Here is a 20665-nt window from a genome sequence, read left to right as displayed (position 1 = left end):
AAGTCACACTAAAGCTCAGCTCTGAAGCTTTTGGACGTTAATTCTGCATGAAGTCAGAAGAAACTGAAACTCTGCCTTTTGGACACTGCAGTCAGTGAGTAGCTGGAGACATTTGGGTGCTCCATCATCCTCTGCAGAGGAACAGGGAGCTCCAGGGGCCCAGAGTCATTGATTAGCAGCTGCCACCGGGGCCCAATAAGAACCTCAGGGGACCATGGAGGACCCTGTTCTTTGTTTGTTTATCAGGATCCTAATTGTCAAGTCAATGGGTGTCTTCTTCTTCTGTGGTTCTGGGGACGTGGGAACATCCTTCTGTTACTGTCGGGGACAGTGATGCTGGACACAGACCAGATGAAACCCCATCAACACTAAAGACACTTTATTGCTTATGTTAGTGTTTTATCTCTCGAACCCCAACCCCATAAAGAGTCAATAGGCCTAATAGGTCTTTTATCAGAGGATAGGCTACATTTAGGACATGTCGAGCCTCGTAAAAGATGCTCCGAACCCTGGGAGTCCCGAGACTGAGCAGCTCTAAAAAAAAAACAACTAATATTAGCCTTTCCATCCATGTCTCTGTGTCCCTCACTCGTCCAGGTCTGATCTAGAGTAAAAGCCAAAGGAAACCGCTTTTGTTTACAATTTCAGCCTTAACTACTTCCATCGAACCTTTAATGGCCCTACTGGCTCACTCTATTGTTCTCTTTGTTTGCTTTGTTCGCTTTGGGTCTGAAGATGGATGATGTCTAAGGAGGAAGGACGGTCTTTCTTAACAAAAATAGCTTCTTTAACTCCTCTTTCTTGTTATATCCATGAGTGAAACATAAAAAGGTCAATTTGATGAGACACACTGACTTCTCCTGTGAGTGAAGGATAAATATAAATCTGCTTTTTTTAAAAATAGTTTTGAAAAGGAGTTGTTTTTTTTTTGTTTTTTTCCCCTGATGTGGAGTAAAACACTGTCCTCCCACCTGCAGGAGGAGGATGCACCGCCCTGCTCCACCTCCTGCACGCTCCTGCTCCACCTCCCCCCCTGCAGCTCCACCCGCCCCTGCGCCTCCTGCACCGCCCCTGCTCCACCTCCCCGCCCCTCCACTCCTCCACTCCTCCACCCGGTGAGTTTTATAGCAACAGTTGCCCAGTGAGCAGCGCCATAGTCCCCGTAGTCCAGGCGACTGTAACCCACCAACAACAGCCTCTCTCCATCATTACACCACCTCCTCCTCCACATCCTCATCCTCATCCACCCGTCCACTGCAGGTTTGAGCGATTCTTACACTTTAAAGCAACAAAATCCACACGTTTGCTTGACGCTGGAGGCTTTTATCAGCTCGTTTTTTGTGCGTTTGCTCACGTTTCTGCTGCTCTGTGTGTGTGAGGCTGTTAATGAAGCTAGCGCCGCTGTTTCTTTGTAACGTGTTAGCTTCAATGCTAACGCTGCTGTGGATAAACTCTCATCTGTGCGTCTCTTTGGGCTTTAAATGTTCAAACTGACACGAATCTCTGCGCTTTCGTGCGTTTCCAGGGTTTAATCGCTGTGCAGTTTGTCCCCGTGTCAGTTTTTGTTGCTGTGCTAGCTCAGGATGCTAGTAGATGATGCTAGCTGGTGATGCTAGCAGAGGATGCTAGCCGCTCAGCTGGAGCAGGTGTCTGTGTCTGTTGTTGCTCGGTTGTTGCTCGTTGCAGCGTCGCTTCCACAATGAGCAAACACGAGTCTTTTCAGCCGCATTAAAGTGATAATTTAAGTCATGAAGTGAGTGTTTAAATCTGTGCATTGTGTTTGTATCTGCAGAGTAAAGATTTAAAGCCGTGCGTGTGTTAGCTCCTCGTACAGTATCTGCTCCTGACAATAGCTCTGCCTTTACTTTCCCTTTTGTCTTAGAGGAGACACATTTCAGCTGCTTTTTCCTGTGAGATCAGACTCATGAGACACATCAGAGCATCCAAAGTTAGAGACAAGAGGAAAAGTCCAGGTGATGTCTATAAATGCTGTATTAATGGACTATTATCACCTGTCCCATTATTATTACTGCAGACCTGGAGTTTGGAGGAAGGTTTAGTGGCTCTTAAACATTTGTCCAGTTGTTCCTGAAAATAAAAATCAATTTAAAGTGTTGAGATTTTTGCAGCAATGTCACTGCAATTGTTAGAAATAGAATGTAACTTAAACTGTCTGACGCCTGTGGTCAGTGCATCTGTTTAGTTCAAACCATCTCATAATAAATAATCACACAGACTTTACCTCTGGCATGGCTTTGTCTTGTGTCTAGAAGCTTGAATTTTTAATTTCACAATCTTGCATCACATTTCTAGATTTGCTTAATGACTACAGCCTGTGATTTGTGTAACACAAGTTAACAGGAGGCACAGGTGTCGTCCACATTATTTTAGCTTGTTATAGTTGAAGTTCAGATTGATGTAAACTCACTGTATTTTTTTCATGCCACTCTAATTATTCTTTGGGCTTTTGTAGATTATTATCATATGAAACTGCATTGCCTCAAAATGTCATATGCTGCTGGCACCCTCCCAAATTGTGCACATTTTAACCCACACACAATGCAGGATGTTGGGAACTGCTAGTTATCAGCTCATGTTACCACTTACCTGTAGTCCGCTAGAGCAGAAATAGTACCATGCCACCTGCTGCCTGGATCCTGTTGCATTTCCAATCACTTAAAGAGGGGCTGATTAATTCAATTATTCAGTCATCCATTTTCATGGTTTAGCAAAATACAGCATGTTGGGTCTGTTCTTGGCCTCAGTCTGACAGTTTTTAAAATGTGATTTTTGGAGTTCTGAAGACCACGTGGATAATATTTGGACTTTTAAAATGTGTCATTGTAAAATTGTTGTGACGTTTTGAACAGTGTTGATCATTGCCCTCACAGATGTACAGGACACTCTCACTTTTCACCTTTACTGTTCAGCATCTCAGACTCCATTTAATAATTACACACAAAAGTATTATTTTGTGTCATATTCATAATCTTTTTATCTGAACTAAATCTGATCTAAAATCCTGGCCAAAATGTTGTCCTCCTTGGTGGCTTTTGTTCCTCTATGTCTTTTGTAGGGCTCGCACTTGCTCAGTGGAGCACAGCGTTTAAGTGGGCCACAGGGGAGAGCCTGAATGGTGAGGCAGGAGGTGTGTGTGTGTGTATATGTGTGTGTGTGGAGGGGGTTGGGGTGATGCAGGGACTCCTTTTGTACATAGGTGGACTTTCTTAGTTTGCTCCATACATTTAAAAAATATCTATATGGGCCTTTTACAAGTTTCTATCATTTTAGACGGGTTTAAGTTTGTTTTACAGTTACAAATTGTGTGAAATATATAGTTTTTTTTACAGTAATGATACGTACTTTTTAGGGTGAAGTGATAATATTGACATACAGTGTAAAGAAGAACAAAATTAACAACACATTATTTAACTCGCCTCAATGAAAACGTAACACGACGTGATAAAATCTTCTAAAAATTTGTATTAACCGTAACATGAGGCAAAACAGTCAGTGGCACAAGAATGAGGGAAAGGGGCAGGTAGTCCTTGGAGAGCCTGGAAGTAGTTTGGAGAGCGGTCTTAATTAACCAAGAGAGGCTTGTTTATGGAAAGTGCAGTGGCAGGAGAGGGCTGCCGGGGGAAGCGATGGGTGTTATCCACTCTATTATTAACTCACAAAGACACGGTTTGCTTGAGTTTGGTGTTTCATGGTTTTATCTTATTTTAACTCGTTTAGGCCCCCGTGGTCATTCTTTTATGTCTTAAAACGATGGGAAATATTTAAAAATGCAGCCGTGTTCATGCGTACGTGAAGCTCAGTGTTTGTCTTACTCTTATCCCGCCCCTGTCAATCAAAACATGTTGTGCTAATCACCTGTCGTCAGAATGAGTCTTCACCAAGTCCCTTTTACTCCATAAGAAACGACGGTATTCACAGAAATCCAGTCTGGACTTTTGGTCATCCTCTCCAGAAAGTGTCCCAGCCCGAGCCCAAGTTCTCCCACAGTTTGTAGAAGATGATAATAAATAAAATACAAATGAATCCTTGGCATTTTGTAAGTAAAGAAAATGCAAACCAAACCTAACAGTTTAAAGCTGTTAGCACGATGTGTTTCACAAATGAAGAGTTGTGCATCAGGCTCATGGTGGTGGGGTAAAGCAGAGGTGGAGGTGCTGTTTGCTCCAGTGTCAGTGTGGTGGTGGTGGTGGTGCTGGTGGTGGTGCTGGTGGTGGTGCTGGTGGTGGTGCCTGTTTGGACTTTACTGTTCTAGATTGTAAACCAGTGGATGATGAGTCCTGAATATAAAATCACACTGTTGGCTCAGGCCTCAGTCAGAGCTGCACAGATATAAGTCCTGTTTTATTAACCAACTGTGAGATTTTTAAATGACACTAAAATAATATTCCCAGTACTTATGACTATAGATTTATGTTTTTCTCCTGCAGCACGTGCACATGTGATCACACACGTCGCACACGCGTGTACAGCCTCTCTGTGAGTAAACTTAAAGGAAACACTGAAGCTGCTGTATTGATTTGATCGATCGGCGGCTGTGACTTTTTGGATTAATCCTGACTAATTAAGATAATCAATAATTAATACTTACTTATTGCTAATTGTCGCCTGCAGATCCCGGACTATGACCTGAGCCTGAGAACTTTGGTCACAAAACACATTGTGTCATTTTGTCCTGATTTTGTCAGGTGTAATAAGTGTATTTAGGCTCTTTTAGACGTGCTTATAATTTAAAAACACAGAATCATTTGATTAATAGTCGACTAATCAGGGAAACAACTAAAATCTGTACTTGTTTTCACACTGATGTGGTGAAGCATTTTAAATGAGGCTAAAAACACTTTACCACTGTGTTGACCAGCGGATCAAGAGCCTGAATGGTGAGGGGTGTGTGTGTGTGTGTGGGGGGGGTGTGTGTGTGTGTGTGTGAGGGTGTGTGTGTACGTGTGTTGACCAGCTGACCAAGAGTTTGAAAGTGTGTACGACAGGTTTTTATCTGTCTCAGATTTTGCCGTCACTTGTGGGATTGCGCTGGTTGTAAATATAAATTGTCTTGAGCTGTTTGTGAAGAAAAGTTGAATAATATGTTGAAAATGAAGGAAGTTCAGTCCCATCGTCACAGGCCAGAATTCTGTCCATTTCTTTAAACTATTTGAACAATATAAAGGTGTTTTCTTTTCATTTTATTTGTCTAATAATAATAATAATAATAATAATAATAATAATAATGATGTCTGTGACGTTGGAGTTTTGATCCAGTGTACTTCGTGGTTGCTAGGTAACAGTTATGGGATTCCCGAGTGTGATGTCATCATTTCCAATCAGGAAGTAAAATTTGAAACCTAAAAATCAAACTGAGGAAATAAACTTTAAAATCTTAAATATAATGATGTTAAGTGAGTTTTAGTAAAGTCGTAGTCTGACCTGTCACATTGAGCTCCACACGATTACTCCAGATCCACATCAGGAAACATCACAACATGTTTAAAGTACAAATACAGTCAGGCCTTTAACTAAAACTCAATGTAAATATCCACTGTATCTGTTATGTTCTTATTGTCCAAATCTTTGGATCTTTTTCACCAGTGAAAGCGGAAACTGTGCTACAACAGGAAGCTGCATTTATTTGGAGTTTGTTAAAAATTAACTTGTTTTTATGGCGGTGAACCTGGAGACAGGACCATGTGGCAGTGATGCATGAGGCGCTCGGTACATAGAGCGCCATAAGAAAGGAACAGAGTTAAACGTTACACAACACTTTAAAACATCGATTTAAGACGAGAGAGGATGATCCAACACAAACACATGTAGTGGAGTCGGTGTGTGTTTAAGTCACTTCCTCCTGGTGCTGTTTGTTTCTTTTGTCTGTGTTTGACATGAAGTAAATGTTGTGTGTGTGTTATTCTCTACTGTGTGTGTGTGTGTGTGTCTTTAGGCGCCATGCAGACCCCTGAAGCGGGCGCTGACTCCACCTCCACTGTCCCCCTTCAGACCACTGTGCCTGTCCAGCCTGCAGGCTCCTCCCAGCAACAGGTACAGAGTGTGTGTGTGTGTGTGTGTGTGAGGGGGTGTGAGGGGGTGAGTGTGAGTGTGTGTGAGGGGGTGAGTGGGGGTGTGTGTGAGGGTGTGTGTGTGGGGGTGTGTCTGTATGTATGTATGTATGTAGGGGTGTGTCTGTGTGTGTGTGTGCATGCGTGTCTGTGTCTGTGTGTATGTATGTCTGTGGGTGTGTGGGGGTGTGTGTGCGTGTGTGTCTGTGAGTGCCGCAGACACACACTGCTGGTTTCATTCAGACTGATCATTTCTTGTGTGTTGTTGTGTGTTGTTGTGTGTTGTTGTGTGTTGATGTGTGTTCCTGTGTGTTGTTGTGTGTTGATGTGTGTTGTTGTGTGTTGATGTGTGTTCCTGTGTGTTCCTGTGTGTTGTTGTGTGTTGTTGTGTGTTGTTGTGCGTTGATGTGTGTTCCTGTGCGTTGTTGTGTGTTGATGTGTGTTGTTGTGTGCTGATGTGTGTTGTTGTGTGCTGATGTGTGTTCCTGTGTGTTGATGTGTGTTCCTGTGTGTTGTTGTTGTGTTGTTGTGTGTTCCTGTGTGTTGTTGTTGTGTTGTTGTGTTGATGTGTGTTCCTGTGTGTTGTTGTTCCTGTGTGTTCCTGTGTGTTGTTGTGTGTTGTTGTGTGCTGATGTGTGTTCCTGTGTGTTCCTGTGTGTTGTTGTTGTGTTGTTGTGTGTTGTTGTGTGTTGTTGTTGTGTTGTTGTGTTGATGTGTGTTCCTGTGTGTTGATGTGTGTTGTTCCTGTGTTCCTGTGTGTTGATGTGTGTTGTTCCTGTGTTCCTGTGTGTTCCTGTGTGTTGTTGTGTGTTGTTGTGTGCTGATGTGTGTTCCTGTGTGTTCCTGTGTGTTGTTGTGTGTTGTTGTGTGTTCTTGTGCGTTGATGTGTGTTCCTGTGTGTTGTTGTTCCTGTGTGTTCCTGTGTGTTGTTGTGTGTTGTTGTGTGTTGTTGTGTGCTGATGTGTGTTCCTGTGTGTTCCTGTGTGTTGTTGTTGTGTTGTTGTTGTGTTGTTGTGTGTTCCTGTGTGTTGTTGTTGTGTTGTTGTGTGTTCCTGTGTGTTGTTGTTGTGTTGTTATGTTGATGTGTGTTCCTGTGTGTTCCCAGGCCCAGACTGTTCCACAGGTCCAGCATGTTTACCCAGCACAGGTGCAGTATGTGGAGGAGAACAGTGGAGTTTACACCAACGGCAACATGTGAGTGTGTCCTCCCTGACGCTGCGTCTCAAAGTCTGTCCTCTCAAGTGTCTCCGCTCTCATTCATGTCACTCGCACATGTCGCACGTGGGAGTGTACTGCCGCTTGTATTTTGTACAGTTGTGTGTTTGTGAAGGTCACCTGAAAATGACCTGAAGTAGAGTCACAGACGTCAGAGTGGGGTTAACTGAAAGGAGCAAAGTGACACGGGGACGGGGTCACGTGGACAACGGGCTCGAGCTGTTTGCAGAGCTGAGCACACACTTAGTGTAACAGTGATGTGATTCATGTAGTGTAGCCACAGAGTAAGTAACACATCAGCAGAATAATCACACACAGCTCTGTGTGTGTGGACTAAAATGTGCAATACAAATGAAAAATATACAACTGTGATTGTACTTGTCATTTTTGTAGTTTACAGAGGAAATTGTGTTACTCAAATGATTCCATTCTTTGATAATTGCGACCACTCCCCCTTTTAACGCCACCTTGTTCTGCCCATAAAGACTAAATAACAATTGAAATCACATTTTCACAGCTTTGTACTCGTCTCTGTTCTGTACTTGTCCATTAAGTTGAATAAATACTGAATATTCACAGTATTTTAACTCACTGAATCTCTTTTAAACAGAAGATCTTACACATACTCAGAGACGCAGCTGTACAGCCAGAACAGTGGAGGGAGCTATTTCGACACCCAGGGGAGTTCACCACAAGTGTCCACAGTGGTCACATCTCATGGCCTGACCAACAATGGAGGAGGAGGCAGTGGGGGCATGAGCATAGGCCTGACCGGGGCTCAGGTAATCAGCAGTACGTCTGGGGGCTACCTCATGGACAACGCTGGACCCCACACTGCGACCCAAGCTGCACGAGCTTCTCCAGCCACTGTGAGTCTGCAGCACAACTCTGCCTTATGTTTCTGGCCTTTGGGCCGTGTCCTTCGTCCATGTCAGAGTCTCAGCCCCCCCCCCCGTATGTAAGCTAACATGTTTAATGGTTTATACTGTCCACCCCCGTACGGCCCTTACACGTTCACTCTACACGCTGCATGTGGCGGTGCTTGCTTTGGGTGTCTTTGCTGGGTGCGTAGAATTGGTCTTTGACACTTTTTTATTTTATTTTTTATGTTTTTGTGCTTTTTCGTGGTTTATCAGATTGAAATGGCGATTGAGACGCTCCAAAAATCGGAGGGTTTATCCAGTCAGAGAAGTTCGCTGCTGAACAGCCATGTAAGTGCGAGCCTTTGTGACTTTGGCTTTCACCTGGCCTCCTCTGCCGTCGGCTGTCTACTCTCTTCCATTTAAAATAGCTTTTTGTTGCTGGTTATTAGAATTTCCTAGTAGCACGATGCTTTATCATTAGCATTAGCATTAGCCTCTTGCACTTGCCCTTGTGAGTGACTCTGTGTTCTCTCGCAGCTTCAGTGGCTTCTGGACAATTATGAGACGGCTGAGGGCGTCAGTTTACCACGTTCCACACTCTACAATCACTATTTACGCCACTGCCAGGAGCAGAAACTGGACCCCGTCAATGCAGCCTCTTTTGGCAAACTCATCCGTTCAATCTTCATGGGACTAAGGACCAGGCGCCTGGGGACCAGGTTGGCTCATTGTTCTTTTATTAACATCATGTGATGGTTTATGCTGATGTATGAGTTTGGATGTTTTTAGCTTAAACACATTTTGCTCTGACAGAGGGAACTCCAAATACCATTACTATGGTATACGTGTGAAGCCTGATTCTCCACTCAACAGACTTCAAGAAGACATGCAGTACATGGCTCTGAGACAGCAGCCTGTCCAGCAGAAGCAACGGTACTCACGTTTAAGATCAAGTACTCTTATATCAAGCCCTATTAAATACTCCTGTATCGAGTCCTTTAATACTCCTGTATCGAGTCCCATTAAATACTCCTGTATCGAGTCCTTTAATACTCCTGTATCGAGTCCTTTAATACTGATGGACTTGTTTGATTTCAGATTCAAGCCAGTGCAGAAGTTTGACACCAGTTCTGGAGACAGTTATTCAGGAGGAGGTCAGCACCAGCCTGGGGTGGCGGAGCAGACGGTTATTGCACAGAGCCAGCACCACCAGCAGTTTTTAGGTCTGTATTTACACTTTAATTAAATGCATATTGTGACATTAGTGTGTATTTATTCCTCATATTCCTTTTTATTAAAATCCTTCATAGATGCATCTCGAGCACTACCTGATTTTATCGAGCTGAATCTTGGACAGAGCCTGACTCCTGAAAATATCAGTCAAGAGGATGTGAAGGCGCTACAGTCACTTTACAGAGAGCACTGCGAGGTACAGTCACTTTACAGAGAGCACTGCGAGGTACAGTCACTTTACAGAGAGCACTGCGAGGTACAGTCACTTTACAGAGAGCACTGCGAGGTACAGTCACTTTACAGAGAGCACTGCGAGGTACAGTCAGGAACAGAGAGTGTGCCGAGTGTGCCGAGTGTGCCGAGTGTGCCGAGTGTGCCGAGTGTGCCGAGTGTGCCGAGTGTGCCGAGTGTGCCGAGTGTGCCGAGTGTGGTTCAGGAAAAGGAGGATTTTCTCATTTCAGTGAAGTAATGTCTAGATTTTTAGTACAAATGTAGTGTTTTGTTTCAGACATTAGAAGCTCTTAGTTCGAGGCTGGATTTAGAAACTTAAACTCTGAAAGGTTACACATGTTTATAGTGACAGATTAATAATGTACTGACATTTGAGATGTGTTTTTTTCATCATCTAATTATAGTTCCAAAACCTAATATCTTTGTCACTGCTGCTCTGCATAAAACTGTAAACATTGAATGTGATTGTCAAACATTTCAGGCCATCCTGGACGTGGTCGTTAACCTCCAGTTCAGCCTCATTGAGAAGCTGTGGCAGACATTTTGGCGTTATACTCCTCCTGACTCAGCAGAGGGCGCCACAGTAACAGAAAACAGGTACTGATGGATTTCTATGGACTGTGTGTGAAGTTTAGATCAGTTATTATCTGTATTCGTAAAGTCTTTATGATATCGTCTTTGCATACAGTGGACAGTTAATAGATAAGAACTATTAAGCCCATTTCATCCAACATGATCCAATATGAGCCATGTGCTGGACTCGCTCTGACAAACGTTTCAGTCCTGTTTCTCCCTCTGTTATACTAAGACAAAGTGAGCAGAGGTGATGATTCAAACTGACTTAAAGCTCTGAACTCCTTTTTAAATAATAAATGTTTGCCCACTGTTCCTATTTTCTTGGCATTCTAGTTTAGAATTGGTTAATTTTGCAGCTTTGTGCTTTTAAACCGTGTAAACCGTAGTGTGTGCTGCTGACCGTGGATAAACGCTGCCTGTGATTAATCCGTTGACAATAAAATGTTTGCAGCAGCATAAGTGAGATTGAGGGGCGACTCCCGCGTTCACAGCTGATCGTTCTGTGTCGACATGACTCTGTCCTAAAGTGGATGAGCACGTGTGACCATCTCATGTACCAGGCCCTCGTTGAGATTCTCATTCCTGATGTCCTGAGACCAATTCCCAGTAAGAGCCCACGTTAATTTAACTTTTTCACGCGTTTGATAATGAACTGTTTTTATGACTCACTTTCAGGTGCCTTGACTCAAGCCATTCGTAACTTTGCCAAAAGCCTGGAAGGTTGGCTGACCAATGCCATGAACGCCATTCCACAGAGAATGATACAGACCAAGGTAATGAGCCGTTTATAATTCAGCATTTCACAAAAGATCAGCTCTGAGCTTTATAATGGTGCAACTGGAATGTTCTAGTACGTTTTTGTGTATAAAAGACCTTTGTATGTTTCTCTAGATTGCCGCTGTTAGTGCCTTTGCACAAACTTTGCGCAGATATACATCTCTTAACCATCTGGCTCAGGCAGCACGTGCCGTTCTGCAGAACACCTCCCAAATCAACCAGATGCTGAGTGATCTTAACCGAGTGGATTTTGCCAATGTGCAGGTCAGTCCACATGACCCCTGGCCCCGGTGCCTTGTGTTTTTCACATCAGCTCGTGTGTCTTTGTGGTGCACAGGAGCAGGCCTCGTGGGTTTGCCAGTGTGAGGAGGGAGTGGTGCAGCACTTGGAGCAGGACTTCAAAGCCACGCTGCAGCAGCAGAGCTCTCTGGAGCAGTGGGCTGCCTGGCTGGACAACGTGGTCACTCAAGTGCTCAAGCCCTTTGAGCATCGGCCCAGCTTCCCCAGAGCTGCCCGACAGTTTTTACTGAAGTGGTCTTTCTACAGGTCTGTCCTTGTGTTTCTTACACATGTGTGTCCTGGTTATATCAGTTCTAAATGTGTTTTTTCCCCTCAGTTCTATGGTAATCAGGGACCTGACCCTGCGCAGTGCTGCCAGCTTTGGCTCTTTCCACCTGATCCGTCTGCTCTATGATGAGTACATGTTCTACCTGGTGGAGCACCGTGTGGCCCAGGCCACAGGGGAGACGCCGATAGGTGTCATGGGCGAAGTATGATCATGTTATTTAAAACATCTTTGTCAGAGTCCGACTGCTGTCCACTGACCGAACTGTGTTTGTTTGTTTTCAGTTTGACAGTCTGAATAGTTTAACACTGACAAACATTGACAAAGGTCAGTGGCCCTGGGATATAATATATTTTATTTATGAATTCCCTCATTTTATAGTTTTTCAACTCTGTTTTTCCTCTTGACCAGATGAGACGAGTGGGATGGACAGTGACTTGGAGGACGACACAGACACTTGTGGGGAACCTTTAGCAAAGCGGGAGAGGTCTGAGCACGAGGTGATCCAGGTGATCCAGGTGGGAGCCCTGGAGGACGGCTCTCACCCTGTGGTGGGGGTGGTCCAGCCCGGCGTCCTGCACTCGCTGCCCCAGCCTCCCCCTGACCACAGCGAACACATCCTAACCCCGTCATCTGCGACACCCACCATCCGCCACTGCAGCGCCACGGGCAACACCTACGCTTCCGTTTGAACAGGGGCCGACCCTTTATGCTCTCACTAATCACATATCTCTTCTGTATCTGTGTTTGTGTGTCTTCATGCTCGGTCTGTCTGCTCTTGTGGGGGAACACTGTTTCAGGTCAGCCTAGTCTCGTGAGGACTGCTGACCGCCGCATTGTCCATGTCCAACTGTCTCTGGATGTGGTGTTGTCTCTCAGTCCTGTGCTCTGATAGTGTGTCAGCCCTTGGGAAGGACTTGGAGGAAAAGAAAAGTTTCACCCCTAAATTCTGAGCTCAAATCCATGTCACTGGTCCCAGGGAAGTAAAGTCATTCACTCAGTCACGTTTCATCTGCTTTTTCTGTATTTGAGATTGGTATTACCCCAAATCATGGTGCTATTACTGTCCTTTTTTGCAGTCCATTTTCATTTTGGAAGCTTTCATAACGAGCATACCAACATGCAACTGTTGGCTGAATAACATGAGTATTGCATGTAGCCAACAAACAAATTTAAGAACTGGGTGGGTAAAAAATACTGAAGGGGCCGTTTGATTGGTTGTCGTCGATAGCTTTTAGCGAGAGTAAGAGCCTCAGTGTGTGCTGCTTTTTTAAGTGTACATAGGAGTGGGATTGGACAGACTTTTTCTATGCTAGCTTTTTTATGCACTTGGTGCATAACGCTTGCCTTTTGTTTTTTTCAATGCTCTGTAGTGTGTACTGGGCATGTTTCTGTTACTTGTGAAGTTTTTTAAGGACCAAAAACCCATCCAGGAAGGAGAGCTGTTTCCTGTCCCATAGTGCCATGTTGCAGAGCAAAACGAATGTCAGGGATTACATGTACCTCGGCTTTATCATAGTGCCTTATCCTAAAATGCAGCTGTCTGTCTGGTGCAGAGTCCACTGCCTTTCTGTCCCAGCCTCACGTTTGACTTTCTGGTGACTTGTGGCTGGATTTGGGCTGGCTCATTAGTGTTGAGACCGAGGTATGGGCTCTCTCCTCTTGACCAGCTTCAACATATCTGATTCTGAATCCTGTTTTTAGCCTTGTTCCTGCCCCCACTCTGCCCTCTTGAGGCCTGTTGTTGCATTTGTCTTTTGTTAAGGGTGTAAGTGCGTGTGTGCATTTGTTGACTGTACTGTGTGTTTGAACACATTCATCAGTCGCCCTACCTCAGACCAGTGGTGCCAGCCCTTTGACGCGTGCAGAACACTCTCCATAGTGTGCAGAACACTCACTTTAGTGCACATCAGCCCTTTGACACGTGCAGAACACTCTCCATAGTGTGCAGAACACTCACTTTAGTGCACATCAGCCCTTTGACACGTGCAGAACACTCTCCATAGTGTGCAGAACACTCTTAGTGCACATCAGACACGTGCAGAACACTCTTAGTGCACATCAGACACGTGCAGAACACTCTTCATGCACATCATGGCTTTTTTTTACACCTTTGACGTTTTCATTTGACTTTTATCCCTTCACAAACGTCAGCGTTTCTGTTGGATGATCTTTGTAAGCTGGATCAAAACATAGATATTTTCTGATATTAATTAAGAGATATATGGAAGCTTATATATAAATATATATATATACATGTAAAGTATAAGAAATGACCATTGCAAATATTTGTTTCTTTTTATGTGGACTTTGAGTTTCTGTTTCTTTCTGTAGCTTCTGTGTAATTAACTCTTTAACTCTGTGACTGTGAGAAAAAGCATGGGAACTAACTGCTCCTTCACTGGTTTCATCTATACTTGAACTTATAGCCTTCTGCTGTACGTGGTGGACAAATGTGAGATTAATCCTCTAAATAGGAACTCTTTCTACTAATGTTTAGGTTTTTTTTTTCTTTTTGTTTTTAAAAAGTTCCAACACTTCATTTTTTCTGAATATTTATTTATGGATATTTATTCTGTGGTCTGCCGCGGTGGACCGTGGTGGACCGTCCGCCGCGGTGGACGGACCGCGGCGGCCGGTCCGCCGCACAGGGCGGGGTGAGAGATCGTGATGTATTTTTGTGACGTGGAATGTTGATACTGTTTTGCTGAACTGACAAATCTAGGACTTTTTGGATTTAGCGCTGGGTTTTGTCCCTGTGTCGTTGCATTGAAAGGGAGAGAAGTGCAAATACTACGTTTATTTTTGTTCTTTTATTTTATGTATAATAAGGGAATTGGCCAACTGAAGTTTGGGACTCCCAAAGCTGCACTGCATCCCCTAGAAACGAGTGGTACACATAATGTTTCTGTAGCCTTACCATGATCCTGATAGCTTGAAATACCTGGATTAGTTACTCTGAAAAAGTGTGCACGTACACTTAAAACATTTGATTTCTAATCAAATATGGATGATGTGCTCATTTCTGATAAGTTTTGTCCCATCCATCGGTTATTATTGCTGTTACAGAGTGGATTTTCTTTGAACCCAGTGGTTTGTGAATGCAACTTTTGAGCGACCTTCTCACAACAGGCTTCAGATTCGTTGTGCAACAGTTTTTTCTTATAAACGCTTTGCTATAAATACTGTGTAGATGCAACTTTGTATTATTTTTGTGCCTGAGGTGGTTTGTAAATTTGATTTTAAACCCTAACTGTTCGCTTTAGGAACATAAGTGCTTTCTTGTCTTGCACGTAAATCATGTGCTGCTAGTTTTTTGATATATTTTCTTATTATTTGAAGACTGCACATGCCAGACAGTGATTTCTGCTTAATAGAGTCTACCTGGTTTACTGATCCCGTTGCTGCCAACACATTTGTATTTTATGATCCAAGATTGTTTTTGTATAGGCTGTTTGAAAATGAACCTGTTCTCGACTGTCATGTGCTTCGTTCTGTATAAATGGCAGACGCCGTCATTGAAAAGCGTCGTAAATGTCTCGTACTCTGGACACGGCAGCCTCACTGACCCTCAGCAGACTCTGGTGCCTTTCACTTTCGCCAGGCCGGAGCAGATGGCCTGGGTGACTGTCGGGTAGTGGTGGACCATGGGGAAGGAACCCAGGGCTGTGAACACTGGATTATAATTATTCACTGAAAATGACACATGCAAACTAGTTTACACTCGGTCCTTAACCTGCAGACAGCTTTTTATTGTATAGGACGGTTAATGTAAGTGAAAAGCGCTCTTAAGATTTGACCTTGTTCCTTTTGTCAAACTGAATTTCCTGAATGCTGTGAGCTGTTTTGATATTTCTCTGTGGATGTTTTCAAGTGCCATTTGACAGTGACTCGTGAGTTGTGGCCAGCTGTAGCACGCACTAATGCAAGCACAAGCATTTGGCAGTGGCATTTGGGGAAGGTTTTGATTTTGATTTGCCCAAGACAAAATATGTAAATATCAAAATATATTTATTTGTGTCTTAATTATGATTTGTGAACGTTTCTTTCTAACTTAAGTGCTTTGTGTTTTCTTTTCTGGCCTTTTTCCTTGATTATGTATATCTGATATTATATATACAGATTTTATGTGTTTTATTTTTGTGTTGTTTTCTTCATATTATGTAGTTTCTTCAACTGGCAAACAAACCAATGCCTGTAGGGTGATTTGTATTGTGTAGTTCACATTTTAAAAAATCAAGGATGACTGGGGGACTTTTATATTTATAAAAAAAGTTTAGTGTGTCGTATTGCTAATTGTAGAAACTATTACAGACACATGTAGTTTGTTTTTTCTCTGAATATTTCAGATCTCAGCTCAGGCTAGCTTCTAGTGTTGTTTTCATAAGATTTGTGACTTGTCTTTGCAGTAATAAACGTTATCTTGTTCAAAATCAAGTTTCATGTTTGCATTTTGAAAGCACGATGTTTACAGTTTGTGACATGTCACATTACGCTTATTTTCAGATGTTGTGGAGGGTAAAGGTCAAATATCTCATGATTTAAAAACTTATAAATGAAGATTAGTGAAGGAACTAAAACAAAACCAATTATTTCTGGATGTAAAGGCCAAATGTTTAAAGACTGAAGGGGACTCAAAGACAGAACTTCTGCATATAAAGCACTAGTGTTAGCCCATTACATTTTATTCAACCATATTCATACATATAAACACCAACATAATTCAAACTTCAGTATGCATGACATATCTGTAAATATTATGAGCATGAACTTGCATTTCCTGAAAGATTTACAACTTTTTTTCTTTTTTTTTTTTAATGGTTTATCACTGTAAAGGTAGCAAAACGTATAAAATACTGCAACACAGAGCTGCAAGAAGATGGAACCAAAATTCATTGCAAGCAACATAATACTGACATGTAGCTGGATGACCTTTCACCTTTTAGGTATTTGGCTTCAGTATGGCTTACACTTCCTCACAGTTATTTCCTCGCTTTTTCATTCATAATGTTATCTTACTCAAAAGTAATCGTTTTAGGTTTCTCATGTTTAAGTGTCACATACAGACCAATCACTAAGAGGTGTGGTGCTGTAGAGTCTGAAGGAAATCATTAGACTACGCTAGATGGAAGTGTTCAACAATGCAAAAAAATCCATAAAAAATCCCTTTAAACCACACTTTAATCTGGACAATGAGCGATAAAAATGAACTATGCTAAAACTATATGGAACAGTTAGTAACCACAAGCAAAACTATGCAACGAGACAGAACTTGTAAAACAGTAAAGTGCTAATCTGGACACTGGAGTTCTAATAAAAAGGTTTTGTACAAATAATAGTTTCCTTTCTGTGAGATAACATCCATGATTTCAAAATATTCAGTTACATTTATAAAGAAAAGGGTTGTGTAAAACATTAGTTGTTTTAATCGTTTAAAAGATGTGCTGCTAAAAGGGCTCGGGCAATGTTTTAGCAAACTTTAAAACTCTTAAAAGGGGAAGGGAGAAACCAAACAAACGTAAACGAAAACGGTCAGCAAAAATATGAATAAAGGTTACAATGTACAAGGACGAGGGCAATGAATGACTTTAAAATGTTCTGAAGAGTCAAGGAAGGAGTCACTCCACTTCATGAAACCAACTGGGTCTGAAGAGCAACCAGAGGAGGACTGGACCAGCAGTGACTACGACAACTGCACAGACACTGGAGAAGCACTTTGGCCTTATCAGATACTTGGAATACCTACGTTTTTTTTGCCAAATTTGTTCCAGGGACAGACCGTTTGAGAGGGACTAGTGGTTGTTGAATGCACATCCTCTATGTCTCCGCTGTGCAGTAATTCCTCCAGTTTGACGTGTGCTGTTTATTCCTCCAGCTGTTTGGAAGTCATGGACTAAGCACAAGGGATGTTTCTAGTGCATTTGAGGTATAGTGCAGAGTCAAAGGTCCTTGCCGACACAACTCACTAAGCTGGGAATGGCTGTGTTTGCAGTCCTCCTCAGTCCAGACTGAACCTAAGGTGGAGTGATTTAAGTCCATAATTGCTTTTGTTGAGTATGTACAGTCTGTGTCCTCAGCTCAGTCTAGAGGCTGGGGGTCGGCTATGGGCATGGTGTGAAGAACCTCATCCAGGAGCTGCAGAGCTCGATGCAGATGGATCTCAATCCAGCAGGGCGTCTCTTTAATGCTCTGCCGGGGATAGTCAGGACCCCAGCCCTTCACAAAACTCATCCTCAAAATACACAGACGCCGCAAGTCGTCCACACCAATGCCCGCAGCAGCTGATAAACCTGGAACAAACACACAACCTTCTGATTAACGCACTGCCCAATATCGTCTTTATATAATGTATACATACAGATAATGTTTATATGTAGTACTTTTTTTTTAATGAACTCAACATTATAACAATACTTGGTTTGGATTCACTTTAATGTGATGAGACAGCGTCGTCTCCTGACAGAATAAAGCCTGAGGACAGTATAACATGTGAGAGGCGGAGGTGGTGACACTCACTGATGGCTGGAGCGATGCCTCCCACAGACCCTGGACCAGGAATGTTCCCCGCCACAGCAGCGGCCTGCGCTGCAGCGGCCGCCTGAGCCGTGGCTGCCTGCTGCTGCATCTGTCGGTGGCATTGACGTAAATCAAACACCTGAAGGAAAACAAGACAATCAATGTCACTGTCATTTGTACTGGATGAATACAGTTACTGACACATTATAGTTACTTAAGACGCCACAAACCTTTTCATTAACTCTAAAAATATTGTACATTTAAGACACTGTTTTCTATGAGTATTCACATAACATTAAAAACAACTCAAGAACAGCTTTACCTTGATGTAAGCACTTGGGTAGATCTTATGGACAGCGTCTCCTGGGGCACGTCCGGCCTCGCGGTCCAGGTAGTAGCTCTGCACAAACACTGCGTGGTCACTCAGACAGCGCACCCACACGTCTCCTTCACCTTTGCACTCCAGCTGCACACCCTTACCAATGTGGAGCCTGGACACAGGGAACAAAAGTAAGACAATAACAGAAAGTGCTTTGCTGTTAATCTGCCATGATGATAAAGGTCAGTGTGTACCTGGCTCGCTCTATGTTTTCAGTCCTGTGAACGTTGCTCAGCTGACCCAAGCAGAAACGATCCCCTCCAGAAGGATCCACATAACCATCCACAGTCACAATGGGGCAGGTGGAGGGCACCTTAAACGTCTCACCAACCTGAACATCCATCTCAAAGTACGCAATAGAGCACCAGTACTCAGGAGCTGTAACAAACAAAACTTAACACTTTCACTGCTGATAAATAGTGACTAAATTAAGACATATATTTGATACACACCAGGATGATTGGAGATGGGGGGCTGGAATGAGATTTCATTGGTAACAGACCCTGTAACAATATAGTGATGTATGTTACTCACCATTTCAGTGTTTCAAAATGCCAACTTAAATGAGTTGGCTTCAATTATCAAACACTTACAATAATGGCCTGTGTGAGGCATAGGTGGATGATGCTGGAGATGACCGTTTTGATGTTGAGGCACTGCTGGGGTGAAGCTACTGCTTCTGCTCCAGTTGGGAGTAGGATCTGTTCATACAATAAAACATTTTCTCAGAATATGATCCACTGATATGTTGATCTAATGCTTTGCTATAAAGTTAATGTATCTCACTTGATGGTCCAGCAGTGATGGTAGAAAAAGCAGAAGTTGAAGCTGAGCTGCTGCCCTCTGGAGGAGGCAGGAGGGCAGGGCTGCTGAAGGTCTCCTGAGGACCAGGCCTGGAGGGGGGATGCTGAATGGTCTGCAGGTGACTTTCAGAGCTCGAGTGAGACTGCTGGTTATCATAGTCATATTCATCTTTGACCAGAAGTGGACCTGGGGAAATATGTTCACAATTAACACTGCATATGTGGAAAAACATCAACAACAGAAGTCTCTAAAAAGAAGAGAGGGGCTTTTACCTGAACTGGACAGGGTCAGCCCTGACAGATCTTCAGGAAAAACACACATTTGGGGTTATAACTATATATTAAATAAATGAACCACTTTAATTTCAAATATACATTGTTTTACTAACCGATGCCAGGGGAAACCACCCTCTCATAGTGGTATGGGTTGACACATACATTGTCACACTTTAGGTCAAAGGCATACTGGCAATATTTCACATGTTTTAATTCATTTTTGTGAAGATCAGGCCATCGCCAAAGTCTGGCATAAACTACATGTGGAAAGCCTTTACGCCCAGCAACCTAGAATAGAGAGAAAAGAAACAGACACAAGAGTAAATAATCTGGTCACAAGAAATGAACAGATACCCAGCAGCATCTATACCTGTAAACGTCCATCCAAAGTCCGCTGGATTGTAACACACTTGCTGGGATGAGCACCGTTTGTAGTGATGGCCGTGATTAGTGAATCCAGCTCATCTTTCTTTTCTTTCAGCTTCTTGACAAGACTTTCAATAGCTCTTTTTGCAAAGCTCTCACTCTCTCCTCCCTGCCGATGGCACATCAGACTGTGCACAATGCTCAAGCAAGCATCATTGCTTGTGGGAGTGTTTGTGATTGACATCTTGCTCCTTAGGTTTCACCCTGAAGGGAGACGGTCGGATGTTTTGTTGGTGTACCTAATGACAAAGTAGTTTTATTACTAACTTTCCATGTGCATATGAAACACATATGTCAACATATCTCTGTTGTGTTAAAATCGGTGTGATAATATTGTATAATGTGCATGGGCCATGTCACTCAGGCACATCTGACACATTCTGGTGGATCATCACATGTGAGGGTCGCAACGTTTAAACAAAACGATTATTTTGCACCAGTTGAACCTTTCCTCCTCAGCTGAGAGCATCTGCTTTAAAGTGTATATTTGGTTTACAGTGTTTCTCCTCCTAAAGCCTCAGAGCCCGAGCTTCTCTAACAAAGCAGCGTGTTTACGAGCCTCACATTAGACTTAAATAATCCGCACACACGTTAAACTGTGACATTTATTCACTATATTTACATTTACTTTTCCCATGGAGCATCTTCTTAAACTGTGCAGATTAAAAGTGCGTAAAGACTTCACCGTGTGACCGTAAATAAAGCTGCCTGTCTAATGCTAAAGCTAGCCTCTGGGG

General features: G+C 43.0%; 2 protein-coding genes across 3 annotated transcripts in view; one reads left to right on the top strand and one right to left on the bottom strand.

The window, feature by feature from the left end:
• Positions 1 to 1147: 1147 nt before the first annotated feature.
• rfx3 (regulatory factor X, 3 (influences HLA class II expression)) lies at positions 1148 to 12731 on the top strand. 2 transcript variants are annotated; one of them, XM_033988923.2, is made up of 17 exons: positions 1148 to 1260; positions 5954 to 6051; positions 7174 to 7262; positions 7894 to 8152; positions 8420 to 8494; positions 8684 to 8865; positions 8960 to 9079; positions 9245 to 9369; positions 9457 to 9575; positions 10092 to 10207; positions 10638 to 10792; positions 10862 to 10959; positions 11078 to 11227; positions 11301 to 11509; positions 11580 to 11733; positions 11813 to 11855; positions 11940 to 12731. In XM_033988923.2, exons 2-17 carry the CDS (start codon positions 5959 to 5961, stop codon positions 12218 to 12220), a joined length of 2268 nt encoding a protein of 755 aa, XP_033844814.1. In that variant the 5' UTR covers positions 1148 to 1260; positions 5954 to 5958; the 3' UTR covers positions 12221 to 12731. The 2 variants fall into 2 exon arrangements, with proteins under 2 accessions (XP_033844814.1, XP_055087679.1); XM_055231704.1 differs by lacking the exon at positions 1148 to 1260 and adding an exon at positions 3034 to 3136.
• A 3451-nt stretch (positions 12732 to 16182) lies between these two features.
• Positions 16183 to 20665, bottom strand: part of smad4a (SMAD family member 4a) — a 4963-nt gene continuing 480 nt past the window's right edge. The window contains exons 2-11 of the mRNA XM_033988924.2: positions 19873 to 20167; positions 19616 to 19790; positions 19500 to 19529; positions 19210 to 19413; positions 19017 to 19124; positions 18876 to 18926; positions 18618 to 18801; positions 18367 to 18535; positions 18045 to 18183; positions 16183 to 17818 (exon numbers count right to left, since the gene is read on the bottom strand). Coding sequence (XP_033844815.1) covers positions 17607 to 17818; positions 18045 to 18183; positions 18367 to 18535; positions 18618 to 18801; positions 18876 to 18926; positions 19017 to 19124; positions 19210 to 19413; positions 19500 to 19529; positions 19616 to 19790; positions 19873 to 20112 — 1512 coding nt within the window. The 5' untranslated portion in view covers positions 20113 to 20167 and the 3' untranslated portion in view covers positions 16183 to 17606. The remainder of the gene's footprint in view (positions 17819 to 18044; positions 18184 to 18366; positions 18536 to 18617; positions 18802 to 18875; positions 18927 to 19016; positions 19125 to 19209; positions 19414 to 19499; positions 19530 to 19615; positions 19791 to 19872; positions 20168 to 20665) is intronic.

This window comes from Periophthalmus magnuspinnatus, chromosome 23 (genome assembly GCF_009829125.3).
Source record: "Periophthalmus magnuspinnatus isolate fPerMag1 chromosome 23, fPerMag1.2.pri, whole genome shotgun sequence".
NCBI classification, from domain to species: domain Eukaryota; kingdom Metazoa; phylum Chordata; class Actinopteri; order Gobiiformes; family Gobiidae; genus Periophthalmus; species Periophthalmus magnuspinnatus.
This window is presented reverse-complemented; position numbering and strand designations above follow the sequence as displayed.